This window comes from Cnephaeus nilssonii (genome assembly GCF_951640355.1).
Source record: "Cnephaeus nilssonii genome assembly, chromosome: 5".
Taxonomy (NCBI): Eukaryota; Metazoa; Chordata; class Mammalia; order Chiroptera; family Vespertilionidae; genus Cnephaeus; species Cnephaeus nilssonii.
This window is the reverse complement of record NC_137076.1, coordinates 21406704-21427393: the sequence shown is the minus strand read 5'-3', so window position 1 is coordinate 21427393 and position 20690 is coordinate 21406704. Positions and strand designations below refer to the sequence as shown.

Below are 20690 nucleotides of genomic sequence, written 5' to 3'. Positions count from 1 at the left end.
AGCTGTGTGCTTGGTTTGCCTTCTTTGCTCCTTCCAACCTAAAGCCTCCCCTGCTACACTTTCCAGAGTCTGGATCTGGCCTGGCGAGAGGGACTTTGGGGTCTGGGGAGGATGGGGTATGCCCCGTCAGTAGGCCTGGACTCTTCCTTAGACCCTTTCCCCCCCACCCCTGACTGTACCCCCCACTGTTGCTCCTGATGTTCAGTCCCAGTTGGCTGGGCCAAAGCTGTTATTCAGCAGACATTGAGTACCTATTCTGTGCCTTGGCTGGAGCCACAGCAATGAACAGAACAGATGATGCTTGCCCTGCCCTTGTGGAAGGAAACAGACAAAAAGGGGAAGCCATTTTTGGAGGTGCCTGTGAAGAAGTACAGGGTAGAGGCTGGGGGAGGGTGTCTATTTTCATTGACATATGATCAGGGGCCTGAGCGAGGTGAGGAAATGAGTTCTAGTTGGAGGGATCAGCCAGTGTAAAGACAGGCCAGAGAGTGCCTGGCCCTTATGGGGAGCTTTGAAGAGGCCCATATGACAAGCCAGGTGAGTGAGAAGGGTAAGTGGATTACATATAGAGCCTTGTGTGTTAGGGTGGAAACTTGGGACTTTATTCTTAGTGAGAAGAAGCCTTGGGGGGTTTTGAGCCAAGGAGCAACACAGTGTTTTATATTAACAGGAGAGGCTGGGATTGACCCTGCTCGGCTGTATATATGATCAGGAAAAGGAGTACATAGGAGAAGGAGCACACGGGCTTGTTTGTCCCACCTTGCAGGCATGACTATTGACATGTTAGGGAACAGGGTGTCCTAAAGGAAGTCTCATTTCCCTAGTGCCCCTCTAATGCCTCCTGGCCCCTTTGTTAATCCTGGTGGAGCTGGAATGTTTTATGATGCCCTTGCCTTCCAACCTCTTCTCAAACCTCATAGACCTGGGATTCCCCAACATGGCCCAAATACTGAGCAGCTCAGCACTCCAGTCTATCCCATGGCCAGGTTCCTGTAACCCTTCCATCAGGGGAAGACCAGGACTTGGAGGATCGTGGTGGCCCCTGGGACCTGTGGAGGAAGGACAGATAGCTGTGGTCCTTCCTGGGAGAGGGCAGAGGTGGTACTTGCCTGGCTTCAGACTGCCAGAATCCAGCCTGTGGGAGTTGGGGTGGAGCACCACAACAGACAAAACTCCCTGTCCTAGTGGAGCTAACATTCTAGTTGGGGAAAACAGACGAGCGAGAAACAAACATAGGACACATCAGATGGTAATACATTTGGGGTCGGGTATGAAAGGGGGACTGATATAAGAGTGGCAGAGATGGCAATTTTAAGTAGGTCATGGATGGCCTGCCTCCCTGAGAAGGTGGCATTTGTCCTGAGTTCTGAAGAAGGTGGGACTGGCAGTGAAGAGTCTTTGGAAGTATTCCAGGTGGAAGGAGCTGCAGGTACAAAAACCTCAAGCTGAAACCATCCCTGACTTGAAGAGGAGAGAGCAAGCAGACTTTGGAACAGGAGACATACCCTCTCTCATTTTCTGCTAATACACAGTAAAGTCATTTTTTATTTTGTTTATAATCCTCACCTAAGGATATTTTTCCATTGATTTTTAGAGAGTGGGAGAGGGAGAAACAAACATCTGTGTGAGAGAGGGACATCGACTGATTGCCTCCTGCAGATGCCTGATCAGGGCCTGGGCTGGGAAGGAGCCTGCAACTGAGGTACATGCCCTTGACCGAAATTGAACCCGGACCCTTTAGTCCACAGGCCAACACTCTGTTCCCTGAGCCAAAACTTCTAGGGCTGGTTTATTTTTTACATTGACCCACAGTGCTTTCCTTCCTACTTTGGGGATGCTGAGCTGACCTAGGTGTGACTAGTGGGGGGAGGGGACATAGCCCACGGAGCCACCTCTACAGCCATGGGCATTGGTTGGATCTTTAAAAAGAAACTCGTGGGAGAAGTAGGTCGCCTCTGCAGCAGCTCAGCTTCTATTCCGAAGTGTCAAGCGGCAGGAGAAGCTGATGGAGTCCTGGCACCTCCCTTAATGGTGCTCACCAGCTCTGACCTGGGGAAAGTCTGAAGGGGGAGGACAATAAAATTTCAGGTTTTGGTGAGTCAAATAGTTTGGCTTCAAACTATTCTGATGCCTGTTAGCAGTTTGATCTTGGGTAAGTCACTTAGCCTTTCTGTGGTTCAGCTTTTTCATCTATAAAATAGGTGTAAAATGCAGAACCATCTCTAGAGTCAGGTTCTAATGTTCATGTAGTCAATGGTAACCCTGACATTTCGAGCAGCTGTCATTGCTTTCCTGGGTGAAGCAACTGGCCTGTGTTTGGTGGTCGTGTTTGAGAAATGCTGACCTTTAAACGCTGGTTCAGTGAGATGAGATGCACAGGCAGAGAGGCTATTGTAAAGTGATAGGCGTTTGCCATCTCAGATTCATGGTTGGACATCAGCTCCTTGAGTGTCTTTTTGCCCTAGAGCTTCTAGATGAAGTAAGTTTGCCATGCACATGGCTGTTGTGAGAATTACATTTAGAAACTGCCTGACAGACTGTAGTAGGTGCTTAAGAAATGGGGTGGGGCCCTAACCGGTTTGGCTCAGTGGATAGAGCATCCGCCTGCGGACTGAAGGGTCCCAGGTTCGATTCCAGTCAAGGGCATGTACCTTGGTTGAGGGCACATCCCCAGTAGGGGGTGTGCAGGAGGCAGCTGATCGATGTTTCTAACTATCCCTCTCCCTTCCTCTCTGTAAAAAATCAATAAAATATATATTAAAAAAAGAAATGGGGTGGGTAGTCCCAATTCAGTATCAAATCCACCAGCTGGGGAGGGGAAATTTACCAGTACTGTGGACCATACAGGTAGCAGGGGCCACTTTATTCTGCCCCAATCCCCTCTCTCGAGGCTTGTGCAGAGTCGCTGGAAACTACGTGTTAAAAGGGAGGTGAACCCTAACAAATTCTCTCCTGCATCTCTTAACTCGCTCCCCACCTGGCCCTTTTCTGGGGCAATCCCCAACCCTGAGCAGAAAATCCCCACCGTTCGTTACTCTTTCCGGTAACCTATACACATAGTGCCAGCCCCTCAACCGCACTCTTCTGTTTAACGCCATCTCCAGGCCTCTACAAATCCCCAGGTTTTGAGTCTCAGCTAGAGCCATAAACCGCGGGTGCCGGGAGGGAATTGTAGTTCCAGATAATTGCCGGCGCTATGGAAGGCCACTGCGCATGCGTAGACAGCGGCTTCTCGCACGTGTCTCTCAAGTCGGCTATCTCTCCAAATTAGCCCGCTATGGTGGGAATCCAGGCTGCTTCTTCAGTGGCTGGAGCCTCGAAACCTTAGGGCCTGTCGGGTGGAGCTAGGCGCCAGCCGACCTTTCCCAAGCCAGTGCTCGGCAAGAGGGGTCTTAAGCACCTGTTCTTCATGAATGAACGGAACCAGGACTGACTGTCAACGGAAAGTGGGCTGAGAAACCTATCCCCTTCCTCCAGGCTGGGACAAAAATTGACCTTGTGTCTCTCAGGGCAGGGCTGGATTGTCCTTGGAGCACTAGGGTCTCCAGCTCTTTCCTGCTCTTAAGAGGAAGAGGGCCCCACTTTGCCCTATGCCGGCGCAAACATCACAAAAATGTCTTCTTTATGACCCTGCCCTCGTCCAAATTTCGTGGGCCGTTCCACTTCATTCAGCTTCAAGTGGGGAAAGGGATTAGGGCGTTTTGCTCCAGTGTTTATTTTATTAGTTTATTCATTAAAAATTTTATATCCTTATTTTTTTCATATCCCTGTAAAAATTGTTAAACTGGAATTTAATCTGGGGAGTATATAATGTAGCAGAGGCGTCTATAGGAACTCCGCCTGTCTCCGGCACTCCCTTTGTCTGGCTTTTTTTGTGTGTGTCTCTGGGGTATAAAGTCCACCCCCGGCTGTTCCCTCTCAACTTGAGCACACTGACTACTCCTACCAAGTACCCTCTGGATGGGGAGAGGGAGGCACAGTTAAATTCTGAGAGGAGGGGGTGACAGGCACAGCAGCTGGCTCTGGCGGAGCGGTCCGGTGTCTACTACACAGCCAAAGTCCCCAGGTTCCATCCACCAAACTTAGCGAGAGCTTCCACGTGAGAGCCGCTGAGGAAAACGAGACGATGGGAGGACCGGCCGGCCAGAGAGGCCTAGAGAGGCGCGCACTCTTTGGTCACGTGACCCAACTCGGCGGGGCCTGGGTCTCCCGGGTGCAAGGCCACGTGCGACAGCTGCTCCTTCCGATTGGCTTGGTTGGGCCAATTTGAACAGCGTACGGGAGCCGCCGCGGCTCATCTAGGGCCGCGTTTGTGTATGTATGAGTGTGTGGTTCTTTTTTTTTTTTTTTTAATTCCCTTGCTTTGGCTCCCTCCTTCCGCGCGAGTCTCACGAGAAGCCGCAGCACAAGGCGCCGCCGCTGCTGCCTCGGGCCGGGTAAGTGGGCCTCACCCGGAACCGGACCTGCTCGGCTCCAGCTGCTGTTGACCCCCGTCAGGGTCTGTGCCTGTGCCTGTGCCGCGTGCTGCCCGGGCGTCAGGGCCGCGCCTGACCCGTAAAGGCCGAGAACCTTGGGTTCTCGGGTTGGGCCCGATTCTCGAGGCAGCAGGAACGGGTGGCGGGGGGAGGGAGAAACCGAGCCGGGCTTAGGGGGTGGGGCCTCGGAGCCCGGTCAGCTCTTGGTGCCGAGAGAATCCGGCCAGTGGGGCGCCTAGGGTCGGGCTGGAGATCATCTGATTGGGGGACGTCGCGAGGATCGGGTGTGTGCGGGGTGGGGGGTGCTCTTTCGGTGGGGCTTGGTTGGGTCTGATTGGGAGAGGCCGCATGGAAAAGTTGGGGGCTCTGATAGGGAGGGTCGTCAGACTTCGGCCTAGAGGGCTTTTCTGGGTCTGACTACAAGGCGTCTCTAGGATCCGTTGGGGGGAGTGCCCCGGGGGTTGTTCGGCCAGGCCTAATTGGGGGGAATCCGCAGGGATCTGACGAAGGGGGTTTCCGGCTCGAGATGGTGTGGGGGCTTGTCCAAACTTGATTGGGGGAAGCCGCGGAGATCCGTCGGCAGGAGATACTGCTGACTGGGGCGGAGGGCGGGAATGGGGGAAAGGCTTGGCCAGACCCGACCGGGGGAAAGGGACAGGGACCTACCTGCTTCTGTCGCCGGGAGGGCATACTTCACTGGCTCTCTTTCGGAGAGGCAAGCGGGCCTGATTCAGGGGAATCGCAGGTCCAGCTAGGCCTGAAACGGCTGAGCTTGGATTAGGGCAGGCGGCCGGGATCATGAATATCGGAGCGCCTTGGGATGGTGCACCTAGGGAGGCTCAGGGACCAGACCCCCAGACCGCAGCAGAGGAGGCGTCAGGATGTGGCGGAGCTTGAGGTCTCAATTTCGGGAGAAGGGAGATCTGCTTGCACTGGGGAGACCACGGGGCCCGGAGGTTGTCGAGGTCTGGGGCAGGATACCTGGTTGGAGAAGTGGCTGGACCCTCGAAACCTTAAGGCCTGCATCCGGGGGCGGCAGACCCCTCTCCCCCCCGCCCTCGCCACCAAGGTTCTGCCCGCCGGGTGATGATCCACCTGGCCCAGCCACTGCCTCCCATGCCCCATTTCCACATCTCCCTGCCTGTTCTCCCAAGCTCGCTACTGTGCCACCGTGAATGGTGCAGATTGCTGAGACCACCCCCCCCACCCCACCCCGCACTTAGGTTGGCTGGATTGGCAGCAGCATCCTCTGGTTACACTTCGGCGGCCAACTCTCGGGTCTCAGTCCGGTCTCACACGGAGCTGCGGTGACCCAGCCCTGACCCTAGCCCCTATCCCTGCAGCTTGCCTTGCACCATGGACTGGCAGCCAGACGAGCAGGGTCTGCAGCAGGTCCTACAGCTGCTTAAAGACTCGCAGTCACCCAATACAGCCACTCAGCGAATCGTGCAGGATGTATCCTTCCTTCTGGGCCTGGGGGAACTGGGCAGACATCTGCGTCCCCTGAAGGCCACAGAGGATGGGGCCCATCCCCCAGTCCCCAGGCTTTCTGCTGGCCTTGGCAGAGAATTAAGGGTTAGAATTTTTGGGTCCCATTTCCAGAAGAAATGTGACTCTGGGGTTGGGGGGATGACACCTCTAGTTGGGATTCAACTTTTGTTTAGGTTCATGGTTAAAATTTTTGTTTCGATTGGTTCTTTAAAAGACTTTTTTAAAAAGTTAAACTTAAAAATTTTTTTTTTTTTATTGATTTCAGAGAGGAAGGGAGAGAGAGAGAAACATCAATGATGAGAGAGAATCATTGATCGCCTGCCTCCTGCACACCCCCCACTGGGGAGAGCCTGCAACCCAGGCATATGCCCTAACTAGGAATCAAACTGTGACCTGGTTCATAGGTCAACACTCAACCACTGAGCCATGCCAACCGGGCCTATAAATTAAACTTAAAATACTTAAACCATTGGCAAGTTTCCTTTTTGTTGTTGTTGTTAATACTCACCTGAGGATATTTTCCCATTGATTTTTGGAGAGAGTGAAAGGAGGGAAGGGAGGAGGTTGAGAAAGAGAGATTGATTGGTTGCCTCTCCACCAGGGTAGGGATCGAACCTTGCAACCCATGAATGTGCCCTTGACTGGAAATCAAACCCGTCTGTGTGTTGGCCAACGTGCTCTCACTTCTTTTCTTTTTTAAAAAAATATGTTTTTATTGATTTCAGAGAGAGAGAGAGAAACATTAATGATGAGAGAGAATCATTGGTTGGCTGCCTGCTACACGCCTCCTAGTGTGGATCAAGCCTGGAACCCAGGCATGTGCCCTTGACAGGAATTGAACCCGGGACTCTTCAGTCCACAGGCCGATGCTCTATCCACTGAGCCAAACCAGCTAGGGCAACACTCTCACTTCTGAGCCACACTGGCCAGGGCTCGGATTCCTTTTTTTTTTTTTTTTTTTTTTTTAAGCAGACAACATTGGATTGCTAGTAAGCAGAGCTGCGTAGCAGCTGCCACCTTCACACACAGAGCCAGGTCTGCTAATCCTTTTCCTGCTCTGGCCAGGTCTTCAAGCGTGGTGGGGAGCTCAGGGATGCTCCCTCACCTCCTGGGTGAATTTGACATGCCTGAAATACTGCATTGTTCTAGGCATGGGGATTGACAGGTGGCTGCCTGGACCCAGAGGTCAGAGGTTCTGTCAGCTACATGGTAGTAAGGGGACCCCACCTGGGGAAGGCCCTCGTCTCCCAAGTCCCTTAACAACCTGACAGAAACTCAAACAACTGAACCAGTTTCCCGACTTCAACAACTACCTGATCTTCGTCCTGACCAGACTCAAGTCAGAAGGTATGATGCCCTCGATGCCCCTCCATGCGGGCTAGACCCCCACTCTCTCCCCTGTGGTCCTCTGAGCTGCAGCTCTCATCCCCCAGATGAGCCTACTCGCTCTCTCAGTGGCCTCATCCTCAAGAACAATGTGAAGGCGCATTACCAGAGCTTTCCGCCGCCTGTGGCGGACTTCATCAAACAGGAGTGTCTCAACAACATCGGAGATGCCTCATCCCTCATCCGAGCCACCATAGGTAAGGGGGCGGGGGGCCGCAGGAGTCAGCCTGTGATGACGCCCTGAGCCCTTGCTCTCAGCCAGGAAGCATCTCAAAATGTTAAGGCTATTGATTCACCACGGATGGTAGAACTATTACTATTGCCATTTTGCAGATGAGGAAACTGAGGCACAGAGAGGTTAAGGGACTTGTCTGGTAAGTAGCAGAGCTCAGAAGTGACCATTGCAGGTCCATGCTCTGAACCACTCCTTCCTGAAATAGCCATTCTTGCTTCAGAGGCAGTCATCCAATGTGGAGGATTTTATGTAAGGTCCTGAGGGTTTAGCAGATTAAAATCAGAGCTCCCTACCCTTGCGGAGCTTCCTATCACTAATGAGTTAGCTTTGCCTTGGAGACTTCCTGATTCCTGGAAGGCTGCCTGAGGGAGTTAACCGAAGGATGACCACAATTTTCCAGCACTTTATCTTAAGCCTTTTTACTGTTGATAAATACATCCCTACTATTTGTTACTGACTTACATTTCTCCCCAGTTTTATTGAGGTTAGTTGACATATAATGACTTACGTTTTTGTTTCTTTAAAATCTTTGTCAACTCTTAAAACTTGCTTTTCAAAGGGTGTTGTATGGTATGTAACGATTTTAAGTGAAAAGACAGATGCGCTTACCCTAAGGGAAGGTAGTCTTAAAATGAAATAAAGACAGAAAAATAGTGTTAAGTTTGAGATAGATGCTGAGGCCTACCACAAGATCAGCCCTTGCTTTTGTTAAGAGACCCATAGCCCCAACAATAAACCCTCACTCCACACATGCCAGCAGAAGGATCTGAATTTACCAAGTGCATTCTGGGTGTCAGGCTCTGCTCTGAATACTTGATTTAAGTCACTGAAGTTTCCCAAGAGCCCTAGTAGGCTGGTGGTCTTTGTCCCCATTGAGGCACAGAAAGGTTAGGTGATGTGGCCAACGTCACACAGACAGGGATGGGACTGGGACTGCATTCACAGTCTACCTCAGGGAGCACCTTTACTAGCAGAGCTGTAAGCCCGGGTCATCTGGAGTGCTGGCACTGGCAGCAGCTTCCTCTAGGAAAGACTGCCACCTGCTGGCTTTAAATATCTCTGCACTGACATCATCCACATTCAGCCCAGCTGCCAAACCCCTGTACTGCCTTCATACTTCATTCAGATGCCTACTGCAGGTTGTACTTGGGTTTCTAGTGAGCAGTACAAGCTCTCAGGAAGCCATGTGGCCCTGTTGGACCTGCTCCCTGCCCCTCCCAGCCCTCACCTCCTTCTGCTCAGGCCCTGTGGTTCCTTATCCATCTGTAATCTCTCCAGGCATGCCCCTGCCCCCAGGCCTTTGCACCTGCCATTCTCTGCCTGGGATGCTCTTTACCCAGGGACCTGGATGCTTCTCCCTCGTTTCCTTCAGGACTTTGCTCAGATATCAAGATGTCACTTGGAGGAGACTCTGGACACCCAGTTTTAAGTTGCTACCCCCGTCCTCAGCCCTTGCTAGCCATCTTCTCTGCTTTATTTTCCCCTTTAGCTCTTGGCATATAGCCTCCCAGGTTGCTTTGCATGTTTATGTTGACCTTGCAGCCTCCCTCACTAGACAGTCAGCTCCTGTGGGCAGGGACTTTGTATTTAGTTCTGTGCTGCATCCCGAGACCTGGAACAGAGTTGATTTACAGTAAGGCTCAGAGGATCTCTAAAGGTGTGTGTGGGGCTCACAGGGAGAGCATCCTAAGAGTGGCAGGGAGAACTGGGGTGCCGAGCAAGCCCACCTGCACCCAGCCTGAGGCAGCGTCCTTTCCTGGCCGCCCAGGCATTCTCATCACCACCATCGCTTCCAAGGGTGAGCTGCAGATGTGGCCTGAGCTGCTGCCCCAGCTGTGCAACCTGCTCAACTCGGAGGATTACAACACATGTGAGGTAGGCCGCAGGCCATGCCAGCCCCCCGACCCCCACCCCCACCCCAAGTGGCAACCGGGACTGGACCTAGACCCGCATCCATGTATGTTCCTCACTATTCAGGGAGCCTTTGGAGCCCTGCAGAAGATCTGTGAAGACTCGTCTGAGCTCCTGGATAGCGATGCCCTCAACAGGCCCCTCAACATCATGATCCCCAAGTTCCTGCAGTTCTTCAAGCACTGCAGCCCCAAGATCCGGTGGGTGCGGCTCCCCAGGGCTCTGCCGGGGGCCTGGAGTAGGCAGGGCGGGGGTGACCACATGCCCACTCCCTGCCAGGTCCCATGCCATCGCCTGTGTGAACCAGTTCATCATGGACCGGGCCCAGGCGCTGATGGACAATATTGACACTTTCATTGAGGTGGGCTGCCAGGCTGGGGGTGAGCAGGGTGAGGGCCAGGGTCCCTGCTGTGGCTGACCCTACCTTCCCTGCAGCACCTGTTTGCCCTGGCTGTGGACGATGACCCTGAGGTGCGGAAGAATGTGTGCCGTGCCCTGGTGATGCTGCTGGAAGTGCGGATCGACAGGCTTATCCCCCACATGCATAGCATTATCCAGGTGTGCACACCTAGGCCAGCCCGGGTGGGTGCAGTGGGGCTGGGGGCACAGCGGGTGTCACCCCTAGCTAGGCAGGGCCTTCAGCTTTTCTCACCCCACTCCCCTAGTATATGCTGCAGAGGACCCAGGACCATGATGAGAATGTGGCCCTTGAGGCCTGTGAGTTCTGGCTGACGCTGGCCGAACAGCCCATCTGCAAGGATGTCCTGGCCTCCCATCTGGTTCAGTGAGTGTCTCTCCTGTGTGCTGTCCCACCCCAGCCTCCACCTCTCCGATTTCAGTTTACTTTCTATACCTGCATACATTTTTGTTTGGTTTGTATTGATTTCAGAGGGGAAGGGAGAAGGAGACAGAGAGAGAAGTATCAATGATGAAAGTGAATCATTGATTGGCTGCCTCCTGCTTTTCCCCTACTTGGGATCCAGCCCACAACACAGGCATGTGCCCTGATCAGGAATGGACCTGTGACCTCCTGGTTAATAGGTCGATGCTTAACCAATGAGCAACACTGGCTGGGTGCCTGCATATATTTTGCAAGTGATATGAATGTAGCTTTAGTGACTTAAAGGTTAATTAAGTTATAAGTGGAATAAATGAGAAATCAAGAGAGGCTTTAGGCATAGTTGGGTCCCGGTGCTCAAAGGATGTGAAAGGCATCTGTCTAGTCTCAGATCTACTTCCTCTCCATTGGCTTTGTTCTCAGGCATGACCTTCCCTCCTGGCTGTGGCCTTCTACAGCTTTACAGCTTAGGAACCTCTGAAAAAAGAATTCCCTCTTGACCAGTATCTCCAGCAAAACTCCTAGGGTCAGCTTGGATCACTCACCTATCCCCAAGTCAGCGAAGACTAATCAAAGTTTCCAATCCCAAGGTACATGGGCGCCAGCTGATGGGGCTGGCTGCCTTGCCTGTTTGCTCCCCTCACCTGCCCCATCCCAGGGAAGTTCCTGGTGACTGGGCCACATGTCCCTGCCTTAGGTGAACTAGGGGTCAGGCACTGTTCTAAGCTTCGCAGTGTATTCCGAGGTGTCCAGGTCTGGGTCAAGAGCCTTCCTGTGGAGCCAGGAGTGGTGTCAGCTCTGTGCCTGTCACAGTGGCTGAGACTAGGTTGGCGTAGCTCCCATTAAGGGAAATGAATGGATGCGGGGCCAGCAGAATCACTGCGCTGTACAGTCCGCCCTTGACACTCCCATCTGTTCCTCTGCTTCCCACTTGCCCAGGCTTTCAACCCCCCCAGGGCACCCTGCCTCCCAGTGAATAGCCTCTCCCCCAACAGGTTGATCCCTATCCTGGTGAATGGGATGAAGTACTCGGAAATCGACATTATCCTGCTCAAGGTCAGCTGGGCTGACCACCGGGCACAGGCAGGTGGGTGAGGGCGGTGGGGGGTTGGGGCTGGGGCTCTGGTGGTGCTTAGTGGCTTGTCTGGCCCACAGGGAGATGTGGAAGAGGACGAGGCAGTCCCCGACAGCGAGCAGGACATTAAGCCACGCTTCCACAAGTCGCGCACTGTGACGCTGCCCCATGAGGCCGAGAGGCCTGACGGCTCTGAGGATGCTGAGGATGACGATGACGATGATGCTCTATCTGATTGGAATCTGAGTGCGTGGCCCGGCAGGAGGGGGGGTGGGGCGGTAGGGCTGGGAGGTGAGGAGAAGCTTACTTGGAGCAGATTGTGAAGATGATCCTAATCGTGATCTCTGATCTGGGGGTATGGTTGAGGAGGCCCTGCCTGATGGGCTTCCCTGAGCCTGCTCCCCCAATTTCCCTTCCTGTCTCAGGAAAGTGCTCGGCGGCTGCACTGGATGTCCTGGCCAATGTCTTCCGGGAGGAACTATTGCCCCACCTCCTTCCCCTGCTCAAGGGCCTCCTCTTTCACCCTGAATGGGTGGTCAAGGAGTCGGGCATCCTGGTGCTGGGCGCCATCGCTGAAGGTGAGTGCCCTTGCTGTCCTGACTGCCTGACCTCTGACCCTTGTGCTAGCATGAGATGGGCTGGCCTAGGCGGAGCTGCCTGGGGGCAGGGAGTGGTAATGGACATCATCTCTGAGTTCTCTCCAGAGCCCTGCTCAGCCCCTCCAGACAGATCTGGGATTTGAATCTTCCCCGCAGCCTATGAACCTGAAAGGAACCCCAAACCCTGAAATGCAAACCCTCTCCTTAATTCTCATGGACATGCAATTCTATGAGGTCATAGGCATAATTATAGCTACAGCAATAAGTCACTTCCGCAGTGCATGTCCCGTGACAGGCAGCCTGTTCTATGGGCTCAGTCCGACCTGATGAGATGGGATTTATAGATGGGGAAGCTAAGGTTCAGAGGGATGTACATCACCTCCCCAGTTACCCAGGGTGCAGCTGAGCCTCCAACCTGCTCCCTGGCCGTGGGGCTGGCCTGCCAGAATGAGAAGTGTGCTGGGGTGGTGTTTCTCCAAATTTCACACCGTGGGCTGTTACTGATGGGCTTTCGAGCGCCCTTTGTCCTGATGGAATGTACAGCTTGAATGAACCAGAGGGCTTTTCGAGTCTGTTATGGGCATCACTTGTGACCACCTCAGCATCCAGGCCTGTCCTAGAAAATAAGTTCAGCCCTAGCTGGTTTGGCTGAGTGGATAGAGCGTTGGCCTGCGGACTGAAGGGTCCTGGATTCGATTCCAGTCAAGGGCACATGCCTGGGTTGTGCGCTGGATCCCCAGTGGGGCACACGCAGGAGGCAGCTGATCAGTGATTCTCTCATCATTGATGTTTCTACTTATCTCTCCCCCTCCCTCTCTGAAATCAATAAAATTTTTAAAAAATTAAAATAAAAAGTTTAGGAGCCCTCACCCAGGAGATCTTTCAAAATTTATCCAAGGAGAGGTTCTCTCACATTCATGAGAAAGAACTGGAGAAACTAACCTTAAGCCAGTAAAAACAGATCTTTAAAAGACTTATTTGCCACTGAGCCACACTGGCTCAGTGGTTTAGCATTGACCTATGAACCAGGAGGTCAGGGCACATGCCCAGGTTATAGGCTTGAGCCCTAGGAGAGGTCATGCAGGAGGCAGCTGATCGATGATTATCTCTCATCATTGATGTTTCTATATCTCTCTCCCTCTCCCTTCCTCTCTCTGAAATCCATAAAAACATACTTAAAAAAAAAGAAAAAGATAGCCTTGGCCAGTTTGCCTCAGTGGTAGAGCATCAGCCCGGGGACCAAGGAGTTTCAGTTTGATTCCCTGCCCTGGTTGGTAGGGGCTTGTGAGGGAGGCAACCAATGGATGTGTGTCTCGCGTTGATGTTTCTCTATCTCTATCTCTATCTCTATATATGCCTCCCTGCCTTTTTCCACTCTAAAAATCAATGGAAAAAATAACCTCAGGTGAGGATTAAAAAAAAAAAAAAAAAGACATACTCATGGTTTTTTAAAAAGGGAGGATGAAAAATAGAGAAAGAATTAACACCAACATTCAGGAAAACTTTCAAAAGAAACCTTTGTGGTCACTGCTGCCCACAAAGCCTGAGTGAGTGTGGAGTCCAGTCACCTATGAATTAATGAGTGACCGTGTTGGGGTGGGGCTGATGGCAAAGAAAGGTTTGCCATGTTGTGCCTTCCCCTCCTGACCCTACTTTTCACTGACTCAAACTTTTTTCATTACTGATTTTAGAGAGTGGAAGAGAAAAACACTGATTGTTGTCCCACTTATTTATGCATTCATTGGTTGATTCTTTTTGTTGTTAATCCTCATCTGAGGATATTTTTCCATTGATTTTTAGAGAGGGTGGAAGGGAGGGACGAAGGGAGGGAAGGAGGATGGGGAGAGAGAGAGAAAGAAATTTCCATGTGAGAGACACATCAATTGGTTGCCTCCTGCACCCGCCCCCAACCAGGGCAGGGAATCAAATTGTAGGAATTCAACCTACAATCCAGGTATGTGCCCTTGATCGGGAATCGAACCCATGACCTTTGGTGCACGGATTGACTAACCACTGAGTCACACAGAACAGGGCCATTGGTTGATTCTTGTATGTGCCCTGACGGGAGATGGATCACATAACCTTGGCATATTAGGACACTGCTCTAACCTGACCTACCGGGTCAGGGCTCTGATCTGGTTATTTAACCTCTGAGCCTCAGTTTCCCCATCTAACAGGTTGGGCTGATCCTCTTCCCTAAGAGTGGGTGTGGCTGGGCCCAACTGGACTCAGGATTGTCCCTGTGCTGTCCTTACAGGCTGTATGCAGGGGATGGTACCCTACCTCCCTGAGCTGATCCCACACCTCATCCAGTGCCTGTCGGACAAGAAGGCCCTGGTTCGTTCCATTGCCTGCTGGACACTGAGTCGCTACGCTCACTGGGTGGTCAGCCAGCCGCCAGACATGCACCTCAAGCCTCTGATGACAGAACTGCTCAAGCGCATCCTGGATGGCAACAAGAGGGTGCAGGAGGCAGCCTGCAGGTGACCCCTGACCCCTGGCCCCACAGTCCTTACCTCCTGCAACGCTGGCTGCCATCTGGGAAGTGATGACACTCATTACCTCTGATATTTGCTGATTTCTAACGTATTCGTACTGGCTGATCCCGGGTGCTCTATCTGCCTCTGGCCCAGCCCCCACCTGTAGATGCCCACTGAGCCCTTTCCTCCCTTCTAGTGCCTTTGCCACCCTGGAGGAGGAGGCCTGCACAGAGCTGGTGCCCTACCTCAGCTATATCCTGGACACTCTTGTCTTTGCCTTTGGCAAGTACCAGCATAAGAACCTGCTCATCCTCTATGATGCCATCGGCACCCTGGCTGACTCTGTGGGCCACCATCTCAACCAGCCGGTGAGGCCCCACAGCACCTCCCTCTTCCCGATTCCCTGCTTACCTCTGGCATCCAGGGACCTGGCGGCGACCCCGCGTTGCACGCCAGGGACATGGCCATGACCTCAACAGGTAGACAGACCTGGCCCCTGCCCTCTCCCTTTCCCAGTCTAGTGGGGGAGACAAACAGTTAGGAGACAGTGTGGTAAGTGCTGTGCTGGGGAGCTCAGGGGCCTGCGGGTCCCAGGAGGCTGACCCAGGCTCCTGAAGGGGCAGTGGTGGATAGATTGGGGCTTGGGGTGGGTGAGAAGAACTGGTGGTCTCGCTGGATGGTTCCCAGAGTGCCACCTCTGCCCAGAGAGCCCCAACTTCCTGCTCCCCCTCCAGGAATACATCCAGAAGCTGATGCCTCCGCTCATCCAGAAGTGGAACGAGCTCAAGGATGAAGACAAGGACCTCTTTCCTCTGCTGGAGGTGGGTGGGCTTCCGGCTCCCTCCCACAGTCCTGCCCCACCCCACCTAAGTTCACCTCTCCTGCCTTCCTTCCACCAGTGTCTGTCATCTGTGGCCACTGCCCTGCAGAGTGGCTTCCTGCCCTACTGCGAGCCTGTCTACCAGCGCTGCGTCACCCTAGTGCAGAAGACACTGGCCCAGGCCATGGTGAGCACCCCCCTGCCCGCTCCTCTGCTGCTGCTCCAGCCCTGGCCTACCGCCCTCACCTTCCTGCCCTCCCCACTGTGCCCAGATGTACACCCAGCACCCTGAGCAGTACGAGGCTCCCGATAAGGACTTTATGATCGTGGCACTAGACCTGCTCAGCGGCCTGGCCGAGGGCCTGGGTGGCCACGTGGAGCAGCTGGTGGCCCGCAGCAACATCATGACACTGCTCTTCCAGTGCATGCAGGTGGGTGGGCACCCTGTGCTGACCTCTCACAGTGATGACACCGAGCAGCCCGTGTGGGCCACCCTGGGGGGTCGGGGTCCCCAAGGACATCAGGGAAAGGGGCCTATTAAAAAACTTGTAATTCTTTTAAAAAGGGATTTAATTAAGACAAGAGTAAAAACTCATTTTCAAGGCAACAATGTAGAAAACTTAGAAGTAGAAAATAGAAAACGTGAGAGCACAGCCCCTTCACCATCCCCCCAGCCCATGTGTCAGCAGTCACATGTGCCTTTCCTTCTGCCCCAGTGCCCTGGGCAAGGCACTGGTTCACATGGCCCCTGAGCCCTGGTGTATGTGGGGGCCCGCAGCCTTGGTGCTGGGAAGTGGAAGGGTTAGGCTGTGTTCCTGGGACTGCTCCCCTAGCTGCCCTGAGCTGAGGGATTAGTTGGGACCCCAGCTGGTTGGGGGAGGGGAGCCACGCCATGCTGACCCTGCTCTGACCCTCCAGGACTCGATGCCCGAAGTTCGGCAGAGCTCCTTTGCCCTCCTGGGAGACCTCACCAAAGCCTGCTTCATCCATGTCAAGCCCTGTATTGGTACGACACCCATCTCATCCTCACCTCACAGCCCCAGCCCTGGCCTCAAGTGATGGAACAATGACCAGGGAGGACTGTGACCGAACTAGGATGTGTTCGTACTGTCTGATGGGGCCTGCCCAGCCCGGTCCGGGAGCTCACCCTGCAGGTCCTCCCGCTCAGCACCCCTCTTTTCCCCCACCAGCTGAGTTCATGCCCATCCTGGGCACCAACCTGAACCCCGAGTTCATCTCTGTCTGCAACAATGCCACCTGGGCCATTGGCGAGATCTGCATGCAGATGGGTGAGTGCCCTGCAGGTGGGCAGGCCCTGCCCCTCCCCATTGACCTGTTCCTGGCCTGGAGCCTGGCTCTGAGTGACAGGTCCCCTTGAGAGGGTGCTGGTGCTCCTTGAGGAAGGCTCCCATGGGCCAGGGGCAAGAGGGTACCTCTGAGCATTTTCATCAGAGATGGGCCGAATGGCTGAAAGGCCATCTGTGATTGGCTTCTGTAAAGAGGCAGGACAGGAGTCTTGTTCTAATTGGACGATTTGCCACCTCCCCACCCCAACTGCCGTTGGCTAGGATTGGTAGGGAGACTGTCAGCTTCCCCTCTCCCCGCAAAGGAGCTGGCCATCTGGCCTCACCTTGGTGTTCATCAGTGACTCCAGGGAAGCTTCTGGTGTTTAGAGGGTGTGGATCTACCTCTGGTTGGCTATGGGTCCTGGCCCAGGAACCAGCTAAAAGTTTTTTTGCTCGGTCACTGGGTGTGATTGGCCAGTGTCTAGATGCAGTTGGAGTGGGTGGGGTGGGCTGTGTGTGGCTCTGACTGTCTGGTCCCCCAGGGGCAGAGATGCAGCCCTACGTGCAGATGGTCCTCAACAACCTGGTGGAGATCATTAACCGGCCCAACACACCCAAGACCCTGCTGGAAAATACAGGTGGGCGCCCGGTCTGGGCTGCTGCCGCCCCCTTGCTCGCCTCCGGGAGGTGGGCTTCTTGGCTGGGAGTGTAGTTAAGTGGCCTTGGGAAAGAACCAGGGAAGGCATCTGGAAGGCCCTGGAAGGGGTTCTGGGAGGTGAGGCAAGAAAGATAATGCTGGCCTCCAGGGAAGACCCAAGCTGGGCCGAGCTCCAGGCCCTGGTGGCTGGCAGGAGCTATTCCCCTGTGGCCCGTGGGACGGGGCTTGGTGCCTGGTGCCAGAGGCCCCCCCCATGTACTGTCCCGGGGCCACTCGGGGTTGCAGGTCGCCTGACGCGTCCCTCTGCCATTCCAGCCATTACCATCGGCCGCCTGGGCTACGTGTGCCCTCAGGAGGTGGCACCCATGCTGCAGCAGTTCATCCGGCCTTGGTGTGTGCTCATCTGTGTGGGGCCTGCCGTAGGGTGGGCCGGGCGGCTGAGTGGGTGGGACAGGCCCAGTCCGTTCCCTTGCCTGTGCCCACCCAGCCCTGCTCACCCTCAGATGCACGTCCCAGCCCCATCACCCTCTGACCCCCTGCTTCCTCCATGCCCCGTAGACACATGACCCACCCCAGCCCCTCCACCCACTGCTCCTGTGGATGCCCCTCCTGCCCCACCCCTGCCGGCTGATTCCCCCCCTGCTCACCTTCCCCACAGGTGCACATCCCTCAGGAACATCAGGGACAATGAGGAGAAGGACTCAGCCTTCCGAGGCATCTGCATGATGATAGGCGTCAACCCCGGGGGCGTCGTGCAGGTTGGGGCGGCTGGGCTCTGAGGGAAGGCACTGGGGCTGGGCTCGGGCGGCCCCTCACATAGGATCCGTCACATTTCAGGACTTTATTTTCTTCTGCGATGCTGTAGCCTCCTGGGTGAGCCCTAAGGATGACCTTCGGGACATGTTTTATAAGGTGAGGCTCCTGCTTCGCCCTGATGGAGTCCCAGGAGGCAGCAGGGGGAAGGCTCTCTGGGGAGAGAGGCTGAGTTCATCTGCTCTCTTCTGGGTGTCCCTCTCCAACCCCCCCGACCCGCAGATTCTCCATGGCTTCAAAGACCAAGTTGGGGAGGAAAACTGGCAGCAGTTCTCAGAGCAGTTCCCGCCGCTGCTCAAGGAGAGGTTGGCTGCCTTCTACGGGGTCTAGAGGAGCATTGAGACTGCCGGTGAGGAGGCTGCATGTAGGGGCTGGGGCTGTCATCCGGGCCGAGGGAGCACAGGCCCTGATTCTTCCTCTCCCTGCAGGTTTCTGTCTGTGTCGTCATCGGAGGGGTGGCTGGGGAGCACACCGCGTCCAGAAGTTGCCGTGCCCTGGTCGAGGGGGGTTAGGGAGGAGTGAGTGGGACCCAAATCCAGATGCCTTCCCTGCCCATCTACCTGCCATGCCTGGCCTGTGTGGCCGGCCAGTGGTGGGCAGGTGGGTGGGGCCTCCACACTCATCCTACAAATGGGAGGGGGGTGGGACTTCTTGGCAGCAAGGGCCCCTTTCTCTAAGTGAGGTCACCATAGGCAGCCCACGTGGGCCAGCCATGTGGGAGGGAAGACTCAATACGGCCGACTGAATCCAGCTTAGGATGAGGCAGGGGGAAAGCAGGCGGGGAGGGGGGGGTCCCTGTAGAGATGCGTACACACACGTACACACGTGGCTACACGCATGTGTGGGCGCTGCAGCCAGCTAGGCTGGGTCAGCTGCCCCACCATTTCCCTGACTGCATGGAGACAGTAGAATTAGTGAACCCCTGAGTTAACCCATGAGGCCTTCCGTGTAACCTGCATCTAGAGTTTAAGACGCTTCAGCCGTTTTACCAGAATTGATGATTGGGGAGGGCTGGGTGGGTTGGGGTCCTTTGCTGGGAACCCAGGGCGGGATAAGACGATGGTCACCTTGGGGCTGCCCTGTCAGCACACACACACTTTGGACCTGCTCAGCACACTTCCTGCCAGCTCTATGGCAGCCGCAGCCCCATGTCCCTCCCCTTGTCTCATCCCAGCCAGAAGAGGGGACCACTGGAGTGGCCAGGGCTGGCCAGAGGTCTCCCTTTCTCCCTCCCTTGTGCTCCAGTGACATGAAGACACTGGGCTGGAGCCTTTTTCTGGAAGAGAGCTGCAGTGGCCAGAGCTGCTGACATCTACCCCTGCCTCTCTCCATAAGCATGTCCATTTAAAGGGCAGTCTATTTCTCTGTGCTCCTGAGAGCCCTCCTCAAGTTCCAGGCCCAAGTTTTTAAAATAAGGGCTGGGGCATTTAATTTTTGTTGATGAGACAAAAGCTTATGCTTTGCCAGCAATAAGGAAAGCAAGGGCTTAGAGGAGGGGTGGTGAGGCCCTGAGTCTTCCTGTTCATCACTGTTCCCAGTGGCCCCAAAAGCCCACCAGATTGGGGCAGTGATTCTAGGAATCCTGGGATTGGCCAGGGATGTGGTCACAGCGAGAGAGGATCCCCTAGGACCAGAGGGAATGTGATTCTGAGTTGGCCTAGAAATGAAGCTGGGCCCTGCAGCCCCCCTAATGTTTTCTTTTTTCTCCTCCCCTGTTTTTTACTTTAGGGGCCCCTTTAGGGGCTTTGGGGGGGTCTGATAATTCCTGCATTTTGGGGCCTGCTCCATCCATCCCACTGGGTTCTTGGACCCTACCCCCATCATAGTCCTGTCTTCTCAGACAGGTCAGGCCCTGCCTCTATTCCAAGGGGCACTTGGTGCACATTCCATAAACTCAGCTGGTTCCCCCTCCCCCCTTGAAACTCCAGCAGGTCTCTGGAAGCCATTTGTAAAAAAGAAAAAAGAAAAAAAAATTTAATACCATTTAATTTCCTGGTAATTCCAATTCTTTGGAGCATCCTCTGCTGGGTCTTGGGGTGTGTGGATTGGCTGGCTGATGGGTTTGGAAACTCCTCCACCCAGGATGAGGGTCTCCAGTTGCCTTCAGGGAAGTGGGAGTCTGGTTCATTGTCTTATTTTTTTTTAACTATTTAATTTTAATTTATTTTTGGTTGATTTTTGCACAACGAAGTTGTAGCTTCTCAACCTTCTCCCCTGCCCTGGGCTGTGGACCCTGACTGGCCTCGATCCACAGCCCCACTTGCTCCCATGTCCCTCCTTTCCCTTCACCCTCTTCCTCCTGCGGGCTCCAGGGTCTGTCCATTTGTTACTGTGCTGTGCTGGGGATTGGCGCCGAGGTGGCGTGAGATTCCACTTGTGTAGACCTTTGTTGAGTAAAGATCAGTTTCTTGTGAAACCTTGGTCTCCACCTGGTCTCCTGTGTCCTTGTCTTTGGCAGCAGAGATGTTGAAGGGAACTGGGAAGCTTTATAAATGGGGGTGCACAAGATTCAGGAAATAATTGGAGTGGGGGAAGGAACTAAGCAGTAACAAGGCATATTTCTTGGGAGCCTCAGTTTTCCTCCCTGGAGAATGGTTAGGTTAAACGTAAAAGGTAAAGATTA

The 20690-nt window shown here is 54.2% G+C and overlaps 1 protein-coding gene across 7 annotated transcripts; it reads left to right on the top strand.

Moving 5' to 3' along the window:
- The first annotated feature begins 4185 nt into the window (after positions 1–4185).
- On the top strand, positions 4186–20495 carry TNPO2 (transportin 2). 7 transcript variants are annotated; one of them, XM_079771860.1, is made up of 25 exons: positions 4186–4314; positions 5819–5930; positions 7238–7313; positions 7400–7549; positions 9356–9462; positions 9565–9698; positions 9778–9859; positions 9934–10056; positions 10164–10282; positions 11332–11392; positions 11492–11657; positions 11837–11989; positions 14268–14493; positions 14687–14858; positions 15225–15311; positions 15390–15497; positions 15583–15741; positions 16229–16316; positions 16501–16599; positions 17139–17234; positions 17540–17645; positions 17913–18012; positions 18092–18166; positions 18290–18416; positions 18496–20495. In XM_079771860.1, exons 2-24 carry the CDS (start codon positions 5832–5834, stop codon positions 18395–18397), a joined length of 2694 nt encoding a protein of 897 aa, XP_079627986.1. In that variant the 5' UTR covers positions 4186–4314; positions 5819–5831; the 3' UTR covers positions 18398–18416; positions 18496–20495. The 7 variants fall into 7 exon arrangements, with proteins under 7 accessions (XP_079627986.1, XP_079627985.1, XP_079627983.1 ...); XM_079771859.1 differs by having other exon boundaries at positions 4232–4314; positions 5699–5930; XM_079771857.1 differs by having other exon boundaries at positions 4310–4436.
- The last annotated feature ends 195 nt before the right edge of the window (positions 20496–20690 follow it).

Coding starts and splice junctions, on each gene's coding strand:
- TNPO2 (XM_079771860.1), top strand. CDS start 5,832: ATGGACTGGCAGCCAGACGAGCAGGGTCTGCAGCAGGTCCTACAGCTG. Junction 11,393..11,491: donor TCGACATTATCCTGCTCAAG/GTCAGCTGGGCT, acceptor TCTGGCCCACAG/GGAGATGTGGAAGAGGACGA. Junction 16,600..17,138: donor CGAGATCTGCATGCAGATGG/GTGAGTGCCCTG, acceptor CTGGTCCCCCAG/GGGCAGAGATGCAGCCCTAC.